This window comes from Capra hircus, chromosome 7 (assembly GCF_001704415.2).
Source record: "Capra hircus breed San Clemente chromosome 7, ASM170441v1, whole genome shotgun sequence".
Taxonomy (NCBI): domain Eukaryota; kingdom Metazoa; phylum Chordata; class Mammalia; order Artiodactyla; family Bovidae; genus Capra; species Capra hircus.
This window is the reverse complement of record NC_030814.1, coordinates 103,522,065-103,538,853: the sequence shown is the minus strand read 5'-3', so window position 1 is coordinate 103,538,853 and position 16,789 is coordinate 103,522,065. Positions and strand designations below refer to the sequence as shown.

General features: G+C 52.8%; 1 protein-coding gene across 1 annotated transcript; it reads right to left on the bottom strand.

The window, feature by feature from the left end:
* On the bottom strand, positions 1,360 to 14,664 carry SLC5A5 (solute carrier family 5 member 5). The gene is made up of 15 exons (XM_018051405.1): positions 13,900 to 14,664; positions 12,972 to 13,037; positions 12,551 to 12,602; positions 12,298 to 12,365; positions 11,267 to 11,421; positions 10,735 to 10,875; positions 10,531 to 10,660; positions 9,675 to 9,763; positions 8,881 to 8,993; positions 8,736 to 8,806; positions 8,246 to 8,332; positions 7,971 to 8,164; positions 5,543 to 5,667; positions 4,664 to 4,779; positions 1,360 to 3,547 (listed from the first exon to the last, which is right to left on the bottom strand). Exons 1-15 carry the CDS (start codon positions 14,254 to 14,256, stop codon positions 3,383 to 3,385), a joined length of 1,929 nt encoding a protein of 642 aa, XP_017906894.1. The 5' UTR covers positions 14,257 to 14,664; the 3' UTR covers positions 1,360 to 3,382.

Sequence of the window (16,789 nt, the reverse complement as noted above, 5' to 3'; positions counted from 1 at the left end):
AATGAAAGCAAATATTGACAAGATCTTTTGCTATTAATGTCACAGCAGTATTATTCATAATAGCTAAAAGATGGAAACAAGCCAGATGTCTACTGATGGGTGAATGGATGAATAAAATATGGAATATGGTGTATGTATATAAAGGAAATAGATATATGTATACCACTGAATATTAATCAGCCTTTAAATGGAAGGAAATTCTGACACTTGCTACAGTATGGATGAACCTTGAAGACATTATTATAAATGAAATAAGCCAGACACAAAAGGCCAAATAACGTATGATTCCACTTAAATGAACTAGAATAGTCAAACTCATAGACAGAGAAAATATACTGGTGGCTCCCAGGTGCTGGACAGAGAGAATGGGGAATTCGTATCCATGGTCAGAGAGTTTCAGTTTTAGATCAGTAAAAAGTTCTAGAGATGGATGGTGGTGATTGTACATGACGTGAATATACTTAATGCCACTGAACTATCCCCTTAAAAATGGTTAAAATCATGACTTTTATGTAAATTTTGCCACCAAGACAAAAAGGGGGAAAAAAAAGATAATTTCTGGTCAATCAAAGCTACAATTCTTATCTTTCAAAGGCAATCTTAAGCAACTGAAGAGGCAAGACACAAGTTGGAAGAAAATATAACCAGTGAAGAAGTTGTATCCAGAATATAAAAATTATTTTTGCAGCAATAAGAAAATTAAAAAATCTAACTGAAAGTTGGGCAAAAGAAAAAAAAAAAATTGGGCAAAAGTTTGAACAACACTTGGCCAAAACTACATGGATGAATAACAAGCATGTGAAAAGATGTTCAACATCTTCGGTTATCAGAGGAATATAAATCAACACCACTGTGAGATACCACCTCACAGCCACTGGAACGGGCAAAATTAAAAGGATGGACCATAGTAAGTTCTGCCAAGTATTTTGATCAGTTGAAACTCATACATTTGTGATGTAAAATGAATCAACAACTTCGGAAGACAGTTTGACAGTTTACAAAATGGACTACTTTGCTGGCTGTGCTCGGTCTTTGTCACTGCGCCTGGGCTTCCTCCAGCCGTGGCGCGCAGCGGCTACTCTGTTGCGGTGCGCGGGCTCCGGCTCCAGGGTGGCCGGCTTCACTAGCTGAGGTGCACGGGCTTAGTCACCCCACGGCGTGTGGAATCTTCCCGGGCCAGGGAGCGAACTCGCGTCTCCTGCACTGGCAGCTGATTTTTTTTTTTTACCACTGAGCCACCAAGGAAGTCCCAACCGTTTCTTAAATAAACATACACCTACCACTGGACCCAGCCATTTCATTCTTAGGAAGTGACCCGAGAGGAATTCAAGTGTATGTTAGAAAGCTTGTACACTGATGTTCTTAGCAGCAACTTTATTTGTGATAGCCAAAAGCTGGCAGTGATACCAATGTAAGTGAATGAATGAACAAGCTGTGGTCCATCCATACAGTGGAGTATTTTTCGGCAATACCAAGAGATGAACTACTGATACCCAGGACAACATGGCTGGATGTCTAAATCGGGAGCCAGATCAGCCTGTTCTGCCTGCACTAGGCAGCCTTAGCTCCAACCACTGCCTCTCCCCAGATCTAGGCTCTGCTTTGAGGAGGGACCATCACTGAGCCCAAAGTCTGTCCCGCTTTATTCAGTCATGGATTCAAAATTTGTAATGGTCACTTTGAAGTCCAAAACAGCCTGCAGAGAGTTTCAGGCCTCTGAGCGATCAGGAAGGATGTATTCATTTCCTTAGGCTGCCACAACTTAAAAAAATAGAAACTTTTTTTTTTTTCTTTTTAAGCAGTCCCGGAAGCCTGAAGTGTGAAATCAAGATGTTGGCAGGGCCATGCTTCTTCTGAAGGCTCTAAGAGAGAATCCCTCCTGTACCCTTCTCCCAGCTTCTGGTGGCTCCAGCAATCCTTGGCATCCTTTGGCTTGTAGACACATTAATCTCTGCCTCTGTGTCCTCATGATTTTCTCCTTGTGTGTCTGTCTTTTCTCCTCTTCTAATAAGGACACAGTCATTGGATTCAGGGCCCATCCCAATCCAGTATGACCTTGTCTTAATTCGATTAAGGATACCTGCCAAGACCCTATTTTCGATGGAGTTTACATTCTGAGTTTCCAGGTAGACATGAATTTTGAGGGTACCATATTGAACCTGGTACAGGGGCCCCAACTTCTAAGTGAGCAAAGCATAGTTCCCTGGAGGCTATGGGAACCATGTCAGATGCATGGATAGAGGTGTGTACAGACAGCTCTCAGAAACCCTAGAGGCTGATGCATGGCTGGGGTGAAAAGGGCAGTGAGGAGGGGAGGCTTCAGGAGTGAGTGAGGAGGGCAGAGGGAGCTATGTGTCTGGAAGGACAGTATAATGCACCCTGGTACAGGAGTGATCACCTTGCTCTGATGCTTGAAATACTCAGGTTTATTCTTTGCAGGCTCGGGGCAACAGATACAGAGATTTGTACTCAGATCTGACTGTGAGATTTAAGGTAACAGCCAGAATGATTTTTCAGAGAGGACAGAACATCAAGCGTCCATTTATTTGATGTGTGTGGACAAAGAGTCCAACCAAGGGTCAGACGGTCAGATGTGTCTTGGTACGTGAGCTCACCTGGCCCATCTTACTCTGTACACCAGTGACATGTCATCAATGGAGCCTCGGTATCATGCAGCACCCAGGCCCATCCCTTCCCTGACTGGACTTGCTGAGACTCAGTTTCTTCCTCTGTAAAGTTGGTCCATGGTCCTTAATGGATGAGATGGGTAAAAGTGTCCAGGCACAGGAGGAAGGCTGACAACCTTATTTCTCCTTTCTCCTGTCTTTCTGCTCCCAAGATTAGAGGCCAAAGGGAGGAAAACAAGGAGGAGATGAAGGAGGGAGAGTTGATCTCCAGCTCTCAATGAGTCTGTGTTTTGTTCTGTGACCTTGGTTGAGTCAGTGGCCATTTGCAGGCCTCAACTGTGTTTTCTGTGAAGTGGGTTACAGGAATTTGGGCCTGAGGACCTCCAAAATCATTGCTAAGGTTCAGATATCTCCCTGGGAAGACCTGGGGTCTTTCTCAGACCCCAGTGTTGGGCCTGGGGTGTTCCTATGTTGTCCAGAGGGGACTCCAACCTCTTTCTTTTATAGGTAGGGAAAACTCTGGCTGTTTTGGGAGAATGGGCAGGGGTATAGCATCTAAGACTCGGGGCTGGCTGGAAGCAGGAAGCAGGATCAGACGATCTTTTGGAGGTGGGGCTTCACCTCTTCCCATAGGGTGGGGTTGTGCAGCCCCAAGTTTATTTGCATACAATGTGACCTAACCAATCAGAGCCCAAGGCCATTGGCCCATGGGACCTCCCTGAGGTCCCATCCCAGGTGGTCTGTCCTCAACTGCTTCAGAGGTCTGTCTCCTGCAGGTCAAGACCTTTGTTGTGTTCACTGCCTGGTGTCCTGGAACCAGCTCCATTCACCTCCTTCTGACCCAGGTAAAGCAGATGGTCCTCATCAGTGGGCAGAAAGTCAGAAGGCCTCTTGGCTCCAGGGGGCAACTCCTCAGCACCCTGCAGGAAGGAGAGAAGAAAGTCCCTGTCAGAGACCCCCCCTTCTGCTGTGTCAGCTCAGATATTCTCCAGATGGGGACAGAAGACCTGGGAGGGCAGAGCCTGGGAAGAGTGGCACAATGTCACCTTGGCAAGTCCTGTCCTTCTGCCTCCAAAACCTCCATCCACTTCTCTCCCCCATGGTCGTGTCACCCACGGTCCAGCCCATCCATGCGCCCTTGGATGCCTGTACCTCTCCTTTCTCTGACTCTACCTATTCTTCAAGAAAATAAATTCTTTCCCCACAGCAGCTGGAGGAAGCTTTAAAACACTTCAAATCCCAAATCCCTGTCCTCACCATTGAGTCTGCTCTGACCTCAGGGCCTTTGCACCTGCTGTGTCCTCCACCAAGAATGCCCTTCCCTCAGATTTCCCAGTAGTTGTCTCCTTCTCATTCTGGACATTAATAATGTCACCTTATCCAAGAGGCCACCCCCATCACCATATCCTGTTTTATTTTCTTCCTAATACTCACCACCTGCTTAGACCCTATTCCTTTCTTGCTTTAGCTTTCTTCTGCTCCTGCCAGAGCATGTCTGGGTACACAGCAAGTGCTTAATAAATAAGGGAATGAGACAGGGAATCCAAAGCAGGAGCAGACCTGGATCAGACCCCCCTCCCCCCAGGGACAGTGTTTCCTAAACTCAGGGTATTCCCATAGTAACCACACGGCTCTGGTCAATGTTGGTCTACCCCCTGTCATGTTTCTTACGTAAAATTTTTTCTAAGTTGACTCACTTTTGAATTAAGCAATTTTATTTTCAGGAGAGACTTTATATCAGTAACTGAAAGGCAAGCCAGTTTCAGTTGCCATAGACTGGAGGTAGTTGTAAAAACGGATACAATGAAAATGAACAGTATGAAAGTTTGCTCAGTCCTTGTTAAAGTGAGTAATAGAAAGCGTTGAAGACGCACTAGCTCCCGGCTGAGCCTTTCCACTGGCGGTAAGGAGAAGTTGAGAAAGACAAAAGACGGTGACTCACCATGTCACTTCCCTGAGTTAAGGTCACACACAGAGCACCTGAAACCACTTCACTGCCCCTCCCTGTGCTCTGGGATCCCAACCCTGAGACTGACCTTCATCAAACCATCATCCAGGGAGGCCACCTCTTCCTTGGGGGCCACTGATGCTGTCTGCCGCATGAGGTCCCACCAGAGCAGACCAGGACCCAGGGCACTGCGCTTGGTGGGGCCTGAGGGGGCAGAGAGAAAATGGAGTTATTTAGTGAAGGTGGCGGGAAAACTGGAGACCAAGCCCTGGGGAGGAAAAGGGAGATCTCTGATGGCTTCCAAACCCAGATCTGACAGTGACCCACTGGGGACACTGGCAAGTCTCTGCCCCTGTCTGGACCTCACTTTCTCATCTACACAGTGAGAGGTTGTAATAGACAACAGTGGATGGCCGGGAGAGCCCAGCACATGGCTCCATTTGCTGCTATGTCCCCAGGGTCTAGAATATTGCCAGAATTGGAGAAGGACCCAGTAGAGCCCTGGTGAATGGAAAGTCTGAGACTCGGGAAGAGAGAATAGGTACTATTATCACTATTGATTTCTTTTAATCTCTTTCCACTTCACAGGATTCAGAGTTCCCAGAAGGGAGCGGAGTTGCCAAGACTTCGGGGAAAAGATATTTCAGCACCAAGGACAGCGTCTTGTGACCACCCCCCCCCCCCCGCCCCCCGCCACCATCCCACATCCTCCAGCAAAGACTTTATCTTTGGAGCTGAAGAGGGAATAGAGAGGTGGAGAGGGGATGCCTCAGTTTCTGCCTTTGCAAAATAGGACAAGTCCCACAAGGTGGAGGGTGTCATGAAGGCGATGCAGCAAAAGGGTGCAGATGCGTCTAGTATGCAGCGGCCGCTTGACTGCCAGAACGGTCCTCCCTCCCCTCCCTGCGGGTCCTAGAGGCAGAAGGTGGACAGGGTGACCTCTAAGGATGCCATATGCCCTCCTTACCCGTCAGGCAGCTGACAAGGGCTCCACATAGCACAGTGCACAGTGTACCCAAGGCACCGTAATAGAGATAGGAAATGGCATAGAAGTTGTCAGCTAAGGTTTGCTGATCAGGGTCCATTTCCAAGCTAAGAGAGAGAGAGATGAGAATGAATCTAAAATCCATATCATTTGCTTCCTCCTGTCTACACGCTCACAACCCAGCCCAGTCCTTCATGCTGCTTGTCTGGACGTATGCCAGTTCTCCTTCCTTCTTGCTATCCCACCAACACCTTCAGGCAATGTCCACACACAAGCAGAGGGACATTACTAAAACGTAACTCAGGGCTTCCTAGGTGGCGCAGGAAAGAATCTGCCTGCCAGTGCAAGGAGGTGAAGAGACGTGGCTTTCATCCCTAGGTCAGGATGCCCTGGAGGAGAAAATGGCAGCCCACTCCAGTATTCCTGCCTGGGAAATTCCATGGCACACTACAGTCCACTACAGTTGCAAAGAGTTGGACATGACTGAGCACATACAAATAAAATGTAACTCAGGTTGCCTCCTGCTTCTGCTTATCACCCTCAGAACCAAAGCAAATTAAGCTCTAAGAAGAAAACAGGCGTGAATCTTTATGACCATGGGTTTGGCAATATTTTCTTAGATATGACACCAAAAGCTCAAGCAGCCAAAGAAAACGGAGGTAATTCCCTGATGGTCTAGCGGTTAGGATTCCATGCTTTAACTGCTGAGGGCTTGTGTCTAACCCCTAGTCAGGGAACTAAGATCTCGCGAGCAGCACATCATGGCCAAACAAAACAAACATAGAGGGATTTCCCAGGTGGCTCAGTGGTAAAGAACCCACCTGCCAATGCAGGAGAAGCAGGTTTGATCCCTGGGTCAGGAAGATCCCCTGGAGCAGGAAATGGAAACCCACTCCAGTAAAAAAGAAAAAAAAAAAAAAAAGGACAAATTGGACTTTATCCAAATGGAAAACTTTTGTGTATCAAAGGATACTGTCCACAGAATGAAAAGATAACCCAGAGGATGGGAGAAGTCATTTGCCAATCATATATCTGATAAAGATCTAATATCAAGAAGAAAGATATAAAGAACATATAAATTAGAACTCAATATGAAAAGACAAATGACCCGATTTAAAAATGAGCAAGGGATTTGAGAAGACGTTTGTCCAAAGAAGATATAAGTATGGCCAACAGGCACGTGAAAAGACTGTCGACATCATTAGTCACTGGGGAAATGCAAGTCAAAACCACAATGAGTATTATCTCATACCCAGTAGGATGGTTAGAACTCAGAAAAAAGAAGGGGATAATAAAAGTATTGGCAAGGATGTGGAGAAGTTGGGATCTTTATATATTTCTGGTAGGAATGTAAAATGATGCCGCGGCTATGCAAAATAACCTGATGGTTTCTTAAAAGCTAAATATAGAACTACCATATGACCCAGCAATTCTACTCCTAGGTATATACCAAGAAAAAAGAAAATATATGTCCATACCAGCACTTGTACACAAATGTTCATAGCAGCACTAGTCACAATCACCAAAAAGTAGAAACTACCCAAATGTCCATCAACTGATGAAGGATAAACCAAACTGGTCCATCCCTCCAGTGAAATACTATGAGGTCATAAAAGAATGGAGCGCTGAACACACTCCAGCGTAGACAATCCTTAAAAACATCATTCTGAGTGAAGGCAGCTGGGCGCAACAGGTCATACGCTGCATATACGAAATGTCCCCAGCAGGCAAGGCCACAGCGACAGAAGGTAGATTAGTGGTTGCCTGGGGCTAGAAGTGAAAGCCGCTCAGTCCTGTCCCACCATTTGCGACCCCGTGGATTATACCATCCGTAGAATTCTCCAGGCCAGAATACTGGAGTAGGTAGCCATTTCCTTCTCCAGGGGATCTTCCCAACCCAGGGATCGAACCCATGTCTTCCACATTGCAGGTGGATTCTTTACCATCTGAGCCTCCAGGGAAGTCAGGGGCTAGAGGGAGGTGGAAATGGGCAGTGACTGCTAAATTGTATACGGCTTGGGGCTTTTGTCTTTTTTGTTTTTGAGGTAATGAAAATGTTCTTGAGATAGTGGTGATGACTGGATAACCTGGTGAATATACTAAAAACCGCTGTTAAATGGCTAATTTTATGGTCTGCAAATGATATCACAGTTTAAAAAGAATCCAATTTCTCTGGTTGAACCTCATCTCCTCTCCTTTCTTCGGCCATTAAATCCACTCTAACCTCACCATAGTTGGAATGCACTACACTGAACCCTGGCCTCAGAGAAGTGCACTTTCTCTTCCTTCTGCGGAGAATGCCCTACGCCCAAGCCCCGCCCCCCACCTGCTCCTTCCCAGCAGGGACTCAGCTTCAGGATCCCTCTGCAACCACACTCTCTCTGGCCACGCTTCCCCGCTCAGAGTTTACCTGGAGACCCTGCTGGAGGCGTTGGCAGTGAGAAGAGGGTCCAGGAGACCAGAGGCGTTGGCTGAGGGCACAGCACAGCCGGACGCTGACGACGGAAGGACCCCCATGGACTGCGCGCTAGGCGGGTACAGAGTGGCGCCCACGGCCACCCACAGCGACAGCGCCAAGCCCACCGCCAGCCCGGACAGGACGCCCTGGTGAGGGACCCAGTGTCAGCGGGGGTCCATGTTGGCCCACTCGCACTCCTAGTCCCTCGCCCGCGTAGTAATACGCACCGGTGTATTGCAGGTGGGGACGAACATCCCCAGGATGAAGGCTCCGAGGAGAGGGCCGCTGATGACTCCCATGACGGTGAAGGAGCCCTGGGAGAGTGGGTGCGAGGGCGACTGAAGACGAGTCGTCCCACCTTTCCTAGCCTCAGTTTACCCGCTGGGAAAGGAAGACCCGGGGAACTCCACTGGCGGTCTTGAGACTCCTCTATGCCTGTTTCTCTAAAGGGGAAGGGATGCCCTATTCTTAGCTCTCTCCCAAAGATGCGGATTCGCTCTCTTGACAAATCTGGTTCCACGACCATGCCAGGAGGAGGCCCTTCTTGCCCCCAGGTCACTACTCCCCCCTCCCAGCATTCCTGTTTCAGGCCAGGCGGCGGCCATCCTGATGGTGGCATGTCAGAACTCAGTTCTGCCATTGACATGTATAACCTTCTCTGAGTCTCAAAGAGGATGATTCCTCACCTCTTGGGAAGATTGGGGGGTGGGTACTTACCTGGAGGACACCGCCCCCCAGCAGGGACGACAGAGCCGCCACAGTGAGACAAGCTGAGCCGTAGATGAGCGCTGTAGCGGATGGGGATGGCTCTGTCAGTGGGGGGAGGCTGCCCTGGCCCCCCACCCAGGGCCCCCCAACTCACAGAGCCCCTTGGAGATGATGACCAGTCTCCGAGGGGCCAGGCTCGGCAGCCGAGGTTTGATGAGGTCCTCCACAGTGACAGCAGCCATGGCGTTGATGCTGGTGGACGCAGTGCTGGAAGAGGGGCGTACAAAAGAGGGGAGTGTCCTCAGGGACTGGCCACCTCTTGCCCCCAGGGCTTACCTGCTGGAGGAGGCCCTCAGTTACCCACAGCAACTGGCCTGCCAGGACCCAGCCCAGCCCAAGGGCAGAGGCCTGGGCAACAGAATCCCTCAAGAGCAGAGGAGAGGTCCGCCTCCGTACTCTCCCGCAGACCTGAGATACCCTCACGGCGGCAAGGACACCCATGACCGAGGACGTGAATGACACAAGGTCTCATTACAAAGCAGTGATGGGTGCAGAGAAGGGCCACATAGACTCTGGTCACAGCAGGAGCAGCAATGCGACCAGAACTCAGGGGAGCTCTGAAACTGCCAGAGCCTGAGGCCCCTGAGGGCGGAAGTGGGGGACCGCTGTGCCCCGGTATTCAGAACAGCAGTACCTGCCCCATAGGCACTCGACAAACATTTGTTTGAGGGAGGGAGAACAGAAGGAAGAAAGGGAAAGGAATCAAGTGTAACCCTGGCGGGCAATAATGGGCAAAGACCCCGGATCTGGGGTCCTTGTGCCCAGGGTATGCCTTCCATTGGACCCCACTTACTGGGGACTGAGCAGTATACTCTGGACGTGCTCAGAACATTACAGTGAGGCCCCAGGGGCTCAGATGTGGCCAAGTGAGAGAGCAGGGCCACTCACCTGAGGGTGCCACTGTAGGCACAGGCCAGAAAGAGCCCAGGGACTCCAGGCAGGTCCTCAAAGATGTCCAGCACCAGCAGGGGCATGTACTGAAGGGAGTCAGGGGTCAGCCTCCAGGACAGCAATGCCCCAAGGGTAAGGGCATCTATCTGTCCTCACACTGCACAGTCCCAACACCCAGTACAGACCAGACTCAGTGGGCACTCAGCGCGTGTTTGTTGACTGACTCTGCGATCCTGGGTCATTCCCACTTTACTGATGAAGCCAGTGAGGCCAAAGAGGGTCACTCCTTGCTTGAGGTTACACAGGCAGTCTGGGATCCGACCCCGTGGACTCTGAACCCCATGGTCAGAGCTCCCCCAAGAGTGAGCGCGTCTGGGTCCCGGCCTTGGTGCTCCCCCTGACTTGCCTGTGGACCTCAGGCAATTGCTTTACTTCTGATCTCCTGCCTCAATTTCCTCATCTGTAAATCAAGGGCCATGGCAGTCTTGGCCTCATCACATGTTAAAAGATTCTGGTGGGCAACTAACTGCTTGTGAAGGGGCATGAGGCAGTGTAGGTACTTGGGACATGAGAGCTGGTCGTCATTGACAGTGTCACCATTTCAAGCTGCGCTGTGGTCCCATGGCTTCCTTGATATCCCTCAAGGAGTCTGAAATGCCCCACCCCTCCCCCATAACATTGCGTCACCTCCCAGCTCCTCCTCTGTGTTGAGTTCTTTCCTGCCTCTGGACGTTTGCACAGACTGTCTCTCCACTAGGAATACTTTTCCACCTTCACCCCCAGAGACTCACCCAGAGGCTCACAGTGCGGGTGGGCGGATAGGAGGGGCCTAGGGAGCCTGGACCAGACTCACCTGGTCTGGGGCAGAGATGCGCCCCGCCAGGAGAGGGTCACAGTCAAGGTAGAACGTGAACATGACGACGCCGCAGGCGGCAGCGCTGGACACGATCAGGAACAGGCCCAGCTGGTTGATGAGCACGGCCCTGGAGGGGGAAGGTGGTCGCAGGACTGGAGGGAGGGGCCGGCACGTCCCAGAGGCACCCTGCCAAATACTCACAGCTTGGCTTGCTTCTCCGTGCGACAGGCCACGTAGCGCTGCACCTGAGCCTGGTTCACCCCGTACATCGAGAGCCACACCAACGTGCCACCCACCACAAAAGTCCAGAACGTGTAGCGGCTCCTCGGGTCCAGGTCAAAGCTGGATGAGGACGGGGCAAGTCAGCCACGTGGGAATGCTACACTGACTTCGCCCTCCCAAGTGGCCCCAGATGCCTATTCTGGACCTGATGGGTCTTAAAGGGACATTTGGGGCTAGGTTTTGAAGTGTGAACAGGAGTTTGCCAGATTAAAAGTTCATGGGTTTATTGAGTCATCCACATGTATCCAAAATACATTTTTTTTCTGTGCCTAACTGGGATCTCGAGAGCCTTCAATTCCCAGAGAGGGGGAGCCAGGGTTTTGGCTAGGTTTTCTGGCTGGGGAGGGGAGTAGGAAGGGCTTCCTGGGGGAGGCGGCATTGGCAGGCTTCTCCCAGGGCAGAGATGCCAGCTCCATCACTCTGCCGTGTCTTCCTCTACATTTTCACGTACTCCATCAGGTTGATCCGGGAGTGGTTCTTGGCAAGCTCGAGTACTTGCCCAGGTCCACCCACGAGCACAGTTCCACGAGCCAGGACAACCCAGAAACCACTCAGCATCACCAAGACCTGAAACACGTCGGTCCAGATCACAGCCTTCATGCCGCCCTGCAAGGTGTGACAGAGAGGGAGATAGGGGGTCAGGTGGGGATCTGTCTGCGGCCTGTAGGACAGAGCAGAGGTGGGAGGGAGGAGGAGTCAGGCGGGGGACCTGGCGGGATTTGGCCTGGCCTCCAGTAACGGCTGGGACCAATGGTCTTCTCTGCCTCAGTTTCATCATCTCTAAAATGGGGTTAATAACAGTACCTTCTTCAGGGTATCATTGCAAGGAATAGATTAATTAATACAAGAAAAATATTTGGAAGCGCATACAAGTGTTCAGTGAATGATGGCTGCCACTATTATTATCACTATTACTACTACTGTTATTATTAGCTGTTGTTTTTACCCATCTAGCCTTCACATCTTTGCCTTCCCTTGGCAGCTCCTCAGTTTCCTTTGGAGAAGCCCCTTCCACACTTCTAGGTCATTCAGGTGAGGCTAATCCTGCTCCCAACTCCAGGAATATCCAACAGAACATCCTAGCTCCCCAAACCTCTGCGAATGGCTCATCCTTTACTGAATACCAGAGCCAGACAGAACCCTCCTGGGACTTCAGTCAGTCCATCCTGAAATAGGAACTCACTTTCTGCTAGAATGAAGCCCAAAGAGATGGAAGCCCAGAGCTAGTGAGGTTCTTAACAGATGGGAGAGAACACAGAGGGCTCTGTTGTAGCCCCTGGATCCAGCCATGCCGTATCCTTGGACTTTCAGCAATAAGCCTTTCAAATCACCTTTCATAATAAAGATGAGGAAGTAGGCCCAGTCGGGACACAGTCTTCCTCTGGAGAAAGGGCAGGGAGGGAAGTGAATGGGCCTGCCCAGGGTCTCTCCCACTCAGGGGGCATGCAGCCCCAGGCGGGGCGGGGGTAGAGGGACAGTCACCACGGTAGTGTAGAAGGTGCAGATGACTCCGGTAGACAGGAGCGACGCCCAGATGTCCAGCCCTGTCACTGCAAGGAGACCCTCCTGTCAGGTCAATTTGCAGGCGGAAAGCTTGGCTTTCACTGTCCTGGGGCCTTTTGGGGAGTCAAGTAGGATTCTTCTCTCCTAGAGCTGTCCCTCCCCTCACCCCGGCAAGTCTTTAAGCCTTTGTTCCTTCCCGCCGCCACCGCTCCCCATCCCCGCCCATTCAAACCTTGGTTCAGGATGAGCGCGGGGGCGTAGATCACTATGCCGGTGTACAGCATCTGCAGATAGAGGGCAAGGGCAGGGAGGCTGGGGGGCACCTGTGCGAAGAGGGTATTAGGAAGGAGCTAGGGGGAGGAGGCCGGTTGGGGTACTTGACTGAGGGCAGATGGGCCGGGCCACGCGGGATCCGGGTGGAGTCAGGGAGGAGGTCTGCGGGAGGCCGGCGGGCCGGACTTGCAAACAGAGCCTCCTGGGGCGGGGCCAGAAGGGTTGTGGGCGGGGCCAGAAGGGTTGTGGGCGGGGCCTGGACAAGGCTTTGCAGAGTGGGAGTGGGGTCGTGAGGGGTGGGAGCCGGGTTGTGGGCGTGACCGTCCGATATTTGACCCGAGCTGGACCCTGGGGGCGAGCGCGGGGCCGAGGCTACTCACTGTAGCCACCAGGTACTGCAGAGTCCCGCAGAGCCGCACAGCGCGGCTGAAGCGCATCTCCAGGTACTACAAGGAGAAGCCGAGGGTTCGTGGTCAGCTGGAGAGTCCCCATTCAGGGACCCGAGGCTCCTGGCTCCTTCACCCGCACTCTTGGCTTCTGCCCGCCCATCGGAGGCCAACTCCACACTCTTGCCCACGGCGGAGAGGGGGGCGGAGGGCTCCCTCCAAGCACCCTTTCCAATCTATCTGCACACACTTGTGCACACTCGCCATCCCCGCGCCTGTGCATACGGCGTGTGCCCGTAGGACTGCACCATCAAGCGTGCACACATTGGTCCCACACGCTCCCACTCATGTCTGATCGTTCCCCTGGGGCTGCCGCCGCTCCGAGTCAACTTTCTCAAGATACAGACAGTGCCTGTGACTGGCTGTCTACTGTACGACCGGTCAAGATTTTAATCTTCGTGCTCACTGCCCCGGAGCGAGTCTTGGGCAACCTGAGCGGAGAGGCAACCCCTTGTGGAAGGTAGGAAGCAAGCTGCGGGGAAGTCGGATTTCGAATCCGGAGCCTGCCGCCAGGCAGTCACTCGGGTGGACGCAAGCCCAGGCTTGCGGGCTGGGGGGGCAGGTGTGTGCCTGTCCACGTGTGAGCGCGCCCCTGGCGGGAGCCTGGCTCCGGCCGAACGAGTTTCCACCCAAGAGAACCAGGACTCCGGCTCCTCTTCCTCCTTCCTGCCCCGGCCTCACTGCCTGCGGCTTCTTCCCAGAACCGTCCCCACCTGTCCATCTCGGAGGCTCCCCAGTTACAGCACCCGAGAGCCCGCCTGCGGCCCCTGCGCCACGGTTCAGAGCCTTAGGGCCTCCCCTGCCGCGTCCCCGCGTTCCCAGTCAGGCAGGTCCTCAGGCCCTCCGGGCGCCTGCCCAGTACCTCGTAGGTGCTGGTGAGGCCCAGGCGGTAGAAGATCGGCAGGAAGAGCAGGGCAGTGAGCAGAGAGTTGAGCAGCTGTCCCAGGCACATCCAGAGGAACTTGAGGCCATAGCGGTAGGCCTCGGCGGGCACCCCCAGCACCTGCACCGCCGACATGAAGCTGGCGGCCAGCGAGAGGCCCACCGGCAGGGCGGACAGGCGCCGACCCCCGGTGAAGAAGTCCTCGGCGCTGCGCTGCCCGCCTCGCGCTACCCCGACCCACAGCCCGATGCCGGTGGACACCAGCAGCATAAGGGCGAAGACCCCGTAGTCCCAAGCTCCGAACGTGGCCCGCTCCTTTGCCTCGACGGTGGCCATGAGGCGCGCGGGAGGGGACAGGCGCGTCCTCGGCCCCTTCCAGCCACCCCGCGTGCCTCGGCTGAGGGAAGTTGGCAGCGGCCGAGGAGGCAAGACAGCGCGCAGGTAGCAGGATGCTCAGCGGCGGCAGCGACACCGCGCGCCTGTCCCCTTTGGTCGCCCCCGCGGCCCGGGGCTCCCTGGGCGAGAAAACTGTGGCTCCTCGCTGCAGCTCGTCTGCCTCCCTGTCACCCCCTTCGTCCTCGCGTCTGTCTGTCCGTCCACCTGGCCTCTCGCTGCGTCCAGGCGCCCAGTGCAAGCGGTACGTCCCCCGCCCGGACGTCTGTCCCCGTCCTTGGGAGCTGTGCTCGGGGATAGCAGCAGGAGGTCTCGGTGGGGCTTAAAGGGGCAGCTCCCGGCGGCGGCGGGCCGCGGATTTATTGGGCTCCGGGTCGGCGAGACTCCGCCCCCAGACCTGGGGCGGGCAGGACCCGCACCCTTTCCGCCCTGTACTCCGTCAGATGGGCCAGGACAGCACACTTAGGTGGCTGCTGGGGGGTGGGGGGAGGCTCCCAAATGCCCCCTTTCCCCCTGCTTTGTGGGGGCACTTTCCGCTGACCATAAACTGTTAATGTCTCCCTTGGACAGGTGGGGAAACCGAGGTTCAAAGTTGCCATGTCACTCGCCCAGGGCCACACCTCTGGGAGCGGTGGCCCAGCATCAGATCCCCGTTGTGCTTTTGTACCCTGAGCTAAGGGGAGCTCACTCACCCACAGAACTGGGCTTACTTTCAGGGTTTCAGGGTCCCATAGGGAAAACTTTCTCTGCTTGAACCCCGCCCTCAATTGGTACTTTGACCCTCTCCATTTCTCTAGAGCCTAGCAGGAGGGCATCACCAAACCCGGCCCTCAGGCTACGCTGAGGGGAAGGCAACAGGTTCCTTCAAGTCCTGAATGCCATCCATATTTGAGAGAGACTTTGCGTCTCTCTGGGCCTCAGTTTCCCCATCTGTAAACGGGCATAAAATAGTCCTTGCCTCAGAGGAACAAACGGAACCTGTATAACACAAGCCTGGCACAGAACAAGGACCTCATTCATTCATTTCTTCATGCATTCATTGGCTCCTCACCGAACATGCATTGAGAGTCTACGCTGTGTCAGACGTTAAGTGTACAATGGCGGTCAAGGCAGAGGGGCTGTCTATGACCATGTTCCCAAAAAATGGAAGGACGTGACTACCTGGGGAAGTAGTGTCTGGCATGTCCCACAAATGAGATCAGAGGTACAGAGGAAGGGGGAGTCCCTTGTTTCAGGTCATGCCCTCAAGAAACCCACACTTTGTCATCTGGAGGCTCTGACCACTGGTTTCGAGTCCTAGCTGGACCTCCAAAAGCTGGATTCCCTCCTCCATAAGCGGGGGGGAATCTGAGAATCTGTCCTCCTAGGGCACTGGGACCGTCCTCGGCCTCTGCCGCCCCCTGGCGGCCTCCTCTGGCCTACACACATCACCCAAGCTGGGTCCAGTGACTGCCAGGCAGCCTCTCATTGGACCCGGGACTGTCTTATTCTGTCTCCACGCAGGGCTGCAGAGCCGACTTACTCCTCCCTGGAGATGCGATGCCGTGGCTCCACACGGCCATCTGTTGTCTGCTGGAATGTCTGCACCCTTCGCTTTATGGCAGAAAGCGAAGAAGAACTAAAGAGCCTCTTGATGAAAGTGAAAGAGGAGAGTGAAAAAGTTGGCTTAAAACTCAACATTCAGAAAACGAAGATCATGGCATCTGGTCCCATCACTTCATGGGAAATAGATGGGGAAACAGTGGAGGCAGTGACAGAGTTATTTTGGGGGGCTCCAAAATCACTGCAGATGGTGACTGCAGCCATGAAATTAAAAGACGCTTACTCCTTGGAAGAAAAGTTATGACCAACCAAGATAGCATATTAAAAAGCAGACACATTACTTTGCCAACAAAGGTCCATCTAGTCAAGGCTTATGGTTTTTCCAGTGGTCATGTATGGATGTGAGAGTTGGACTATAAAGAAAGCTGAGCGCTGAAGAATTGATGCTTTTGAACTGTGGTGTTGGAGAAGACTCTTCAGAGTCCCTTGGACTTCAAGGAGATTCAACCAGTTCATCCTAAAGGAAATCAGTCCTGAATATTCATTGGAAGGACTGATGTTGAAGCTGAAACTCCAATACTTTGGCTGCCTGATGCAAAGAGCTGACTCATTGGAAAAGACCTTGATGCTGGGAAAGATTGAAGGTGGGATAAGAAGGGGACGACAGAGGGTGAGATGGTTGAATGGCATCACCGACTCAATGGACATGAGTTTGAGTAAACTCTGGCAGTTGATGATGGACAGGGAGGCCTGGCGTGCTGCGGTTCATGGGGTCGCAAAGGGTTCGACGTGACTGAGGGACTGAACTGAACACCCTTCGCCTTTGCCAGAAGGGTGCGGAGGACACCGTGTTCCTCCTCCCTTCCCTTCTCTGCTGCATCCTCCTCAAAAACCTGTTGGGAAAGGGAAATGCTGGAAGATTCCCCGCAAAGCC

Coding starts and splice junctions, on each gene's coding strand:
- SLC5A5 (XM_018051405.1), bottom strand. CDS start 14,256: ATGGCCACCGTCGAGGCAAAGGAGCGGGCCACGTTCGGAGCTTGGGAC. Junction 10,661..10,734: donor ACGGAGAAGCAAGCCAAGCT/GTGAGTATTTGG, acceptor TTCCCCCTCCAG/GGCCGTGCTCATCAACCAGC. Junction 8,807..8,880: donor CATCATCTCCAAGGGGCTCT/GTGAGTTGGGGG, acceptor CATCCGCTACAG/CGCTCATCTACGGCTCAGCT.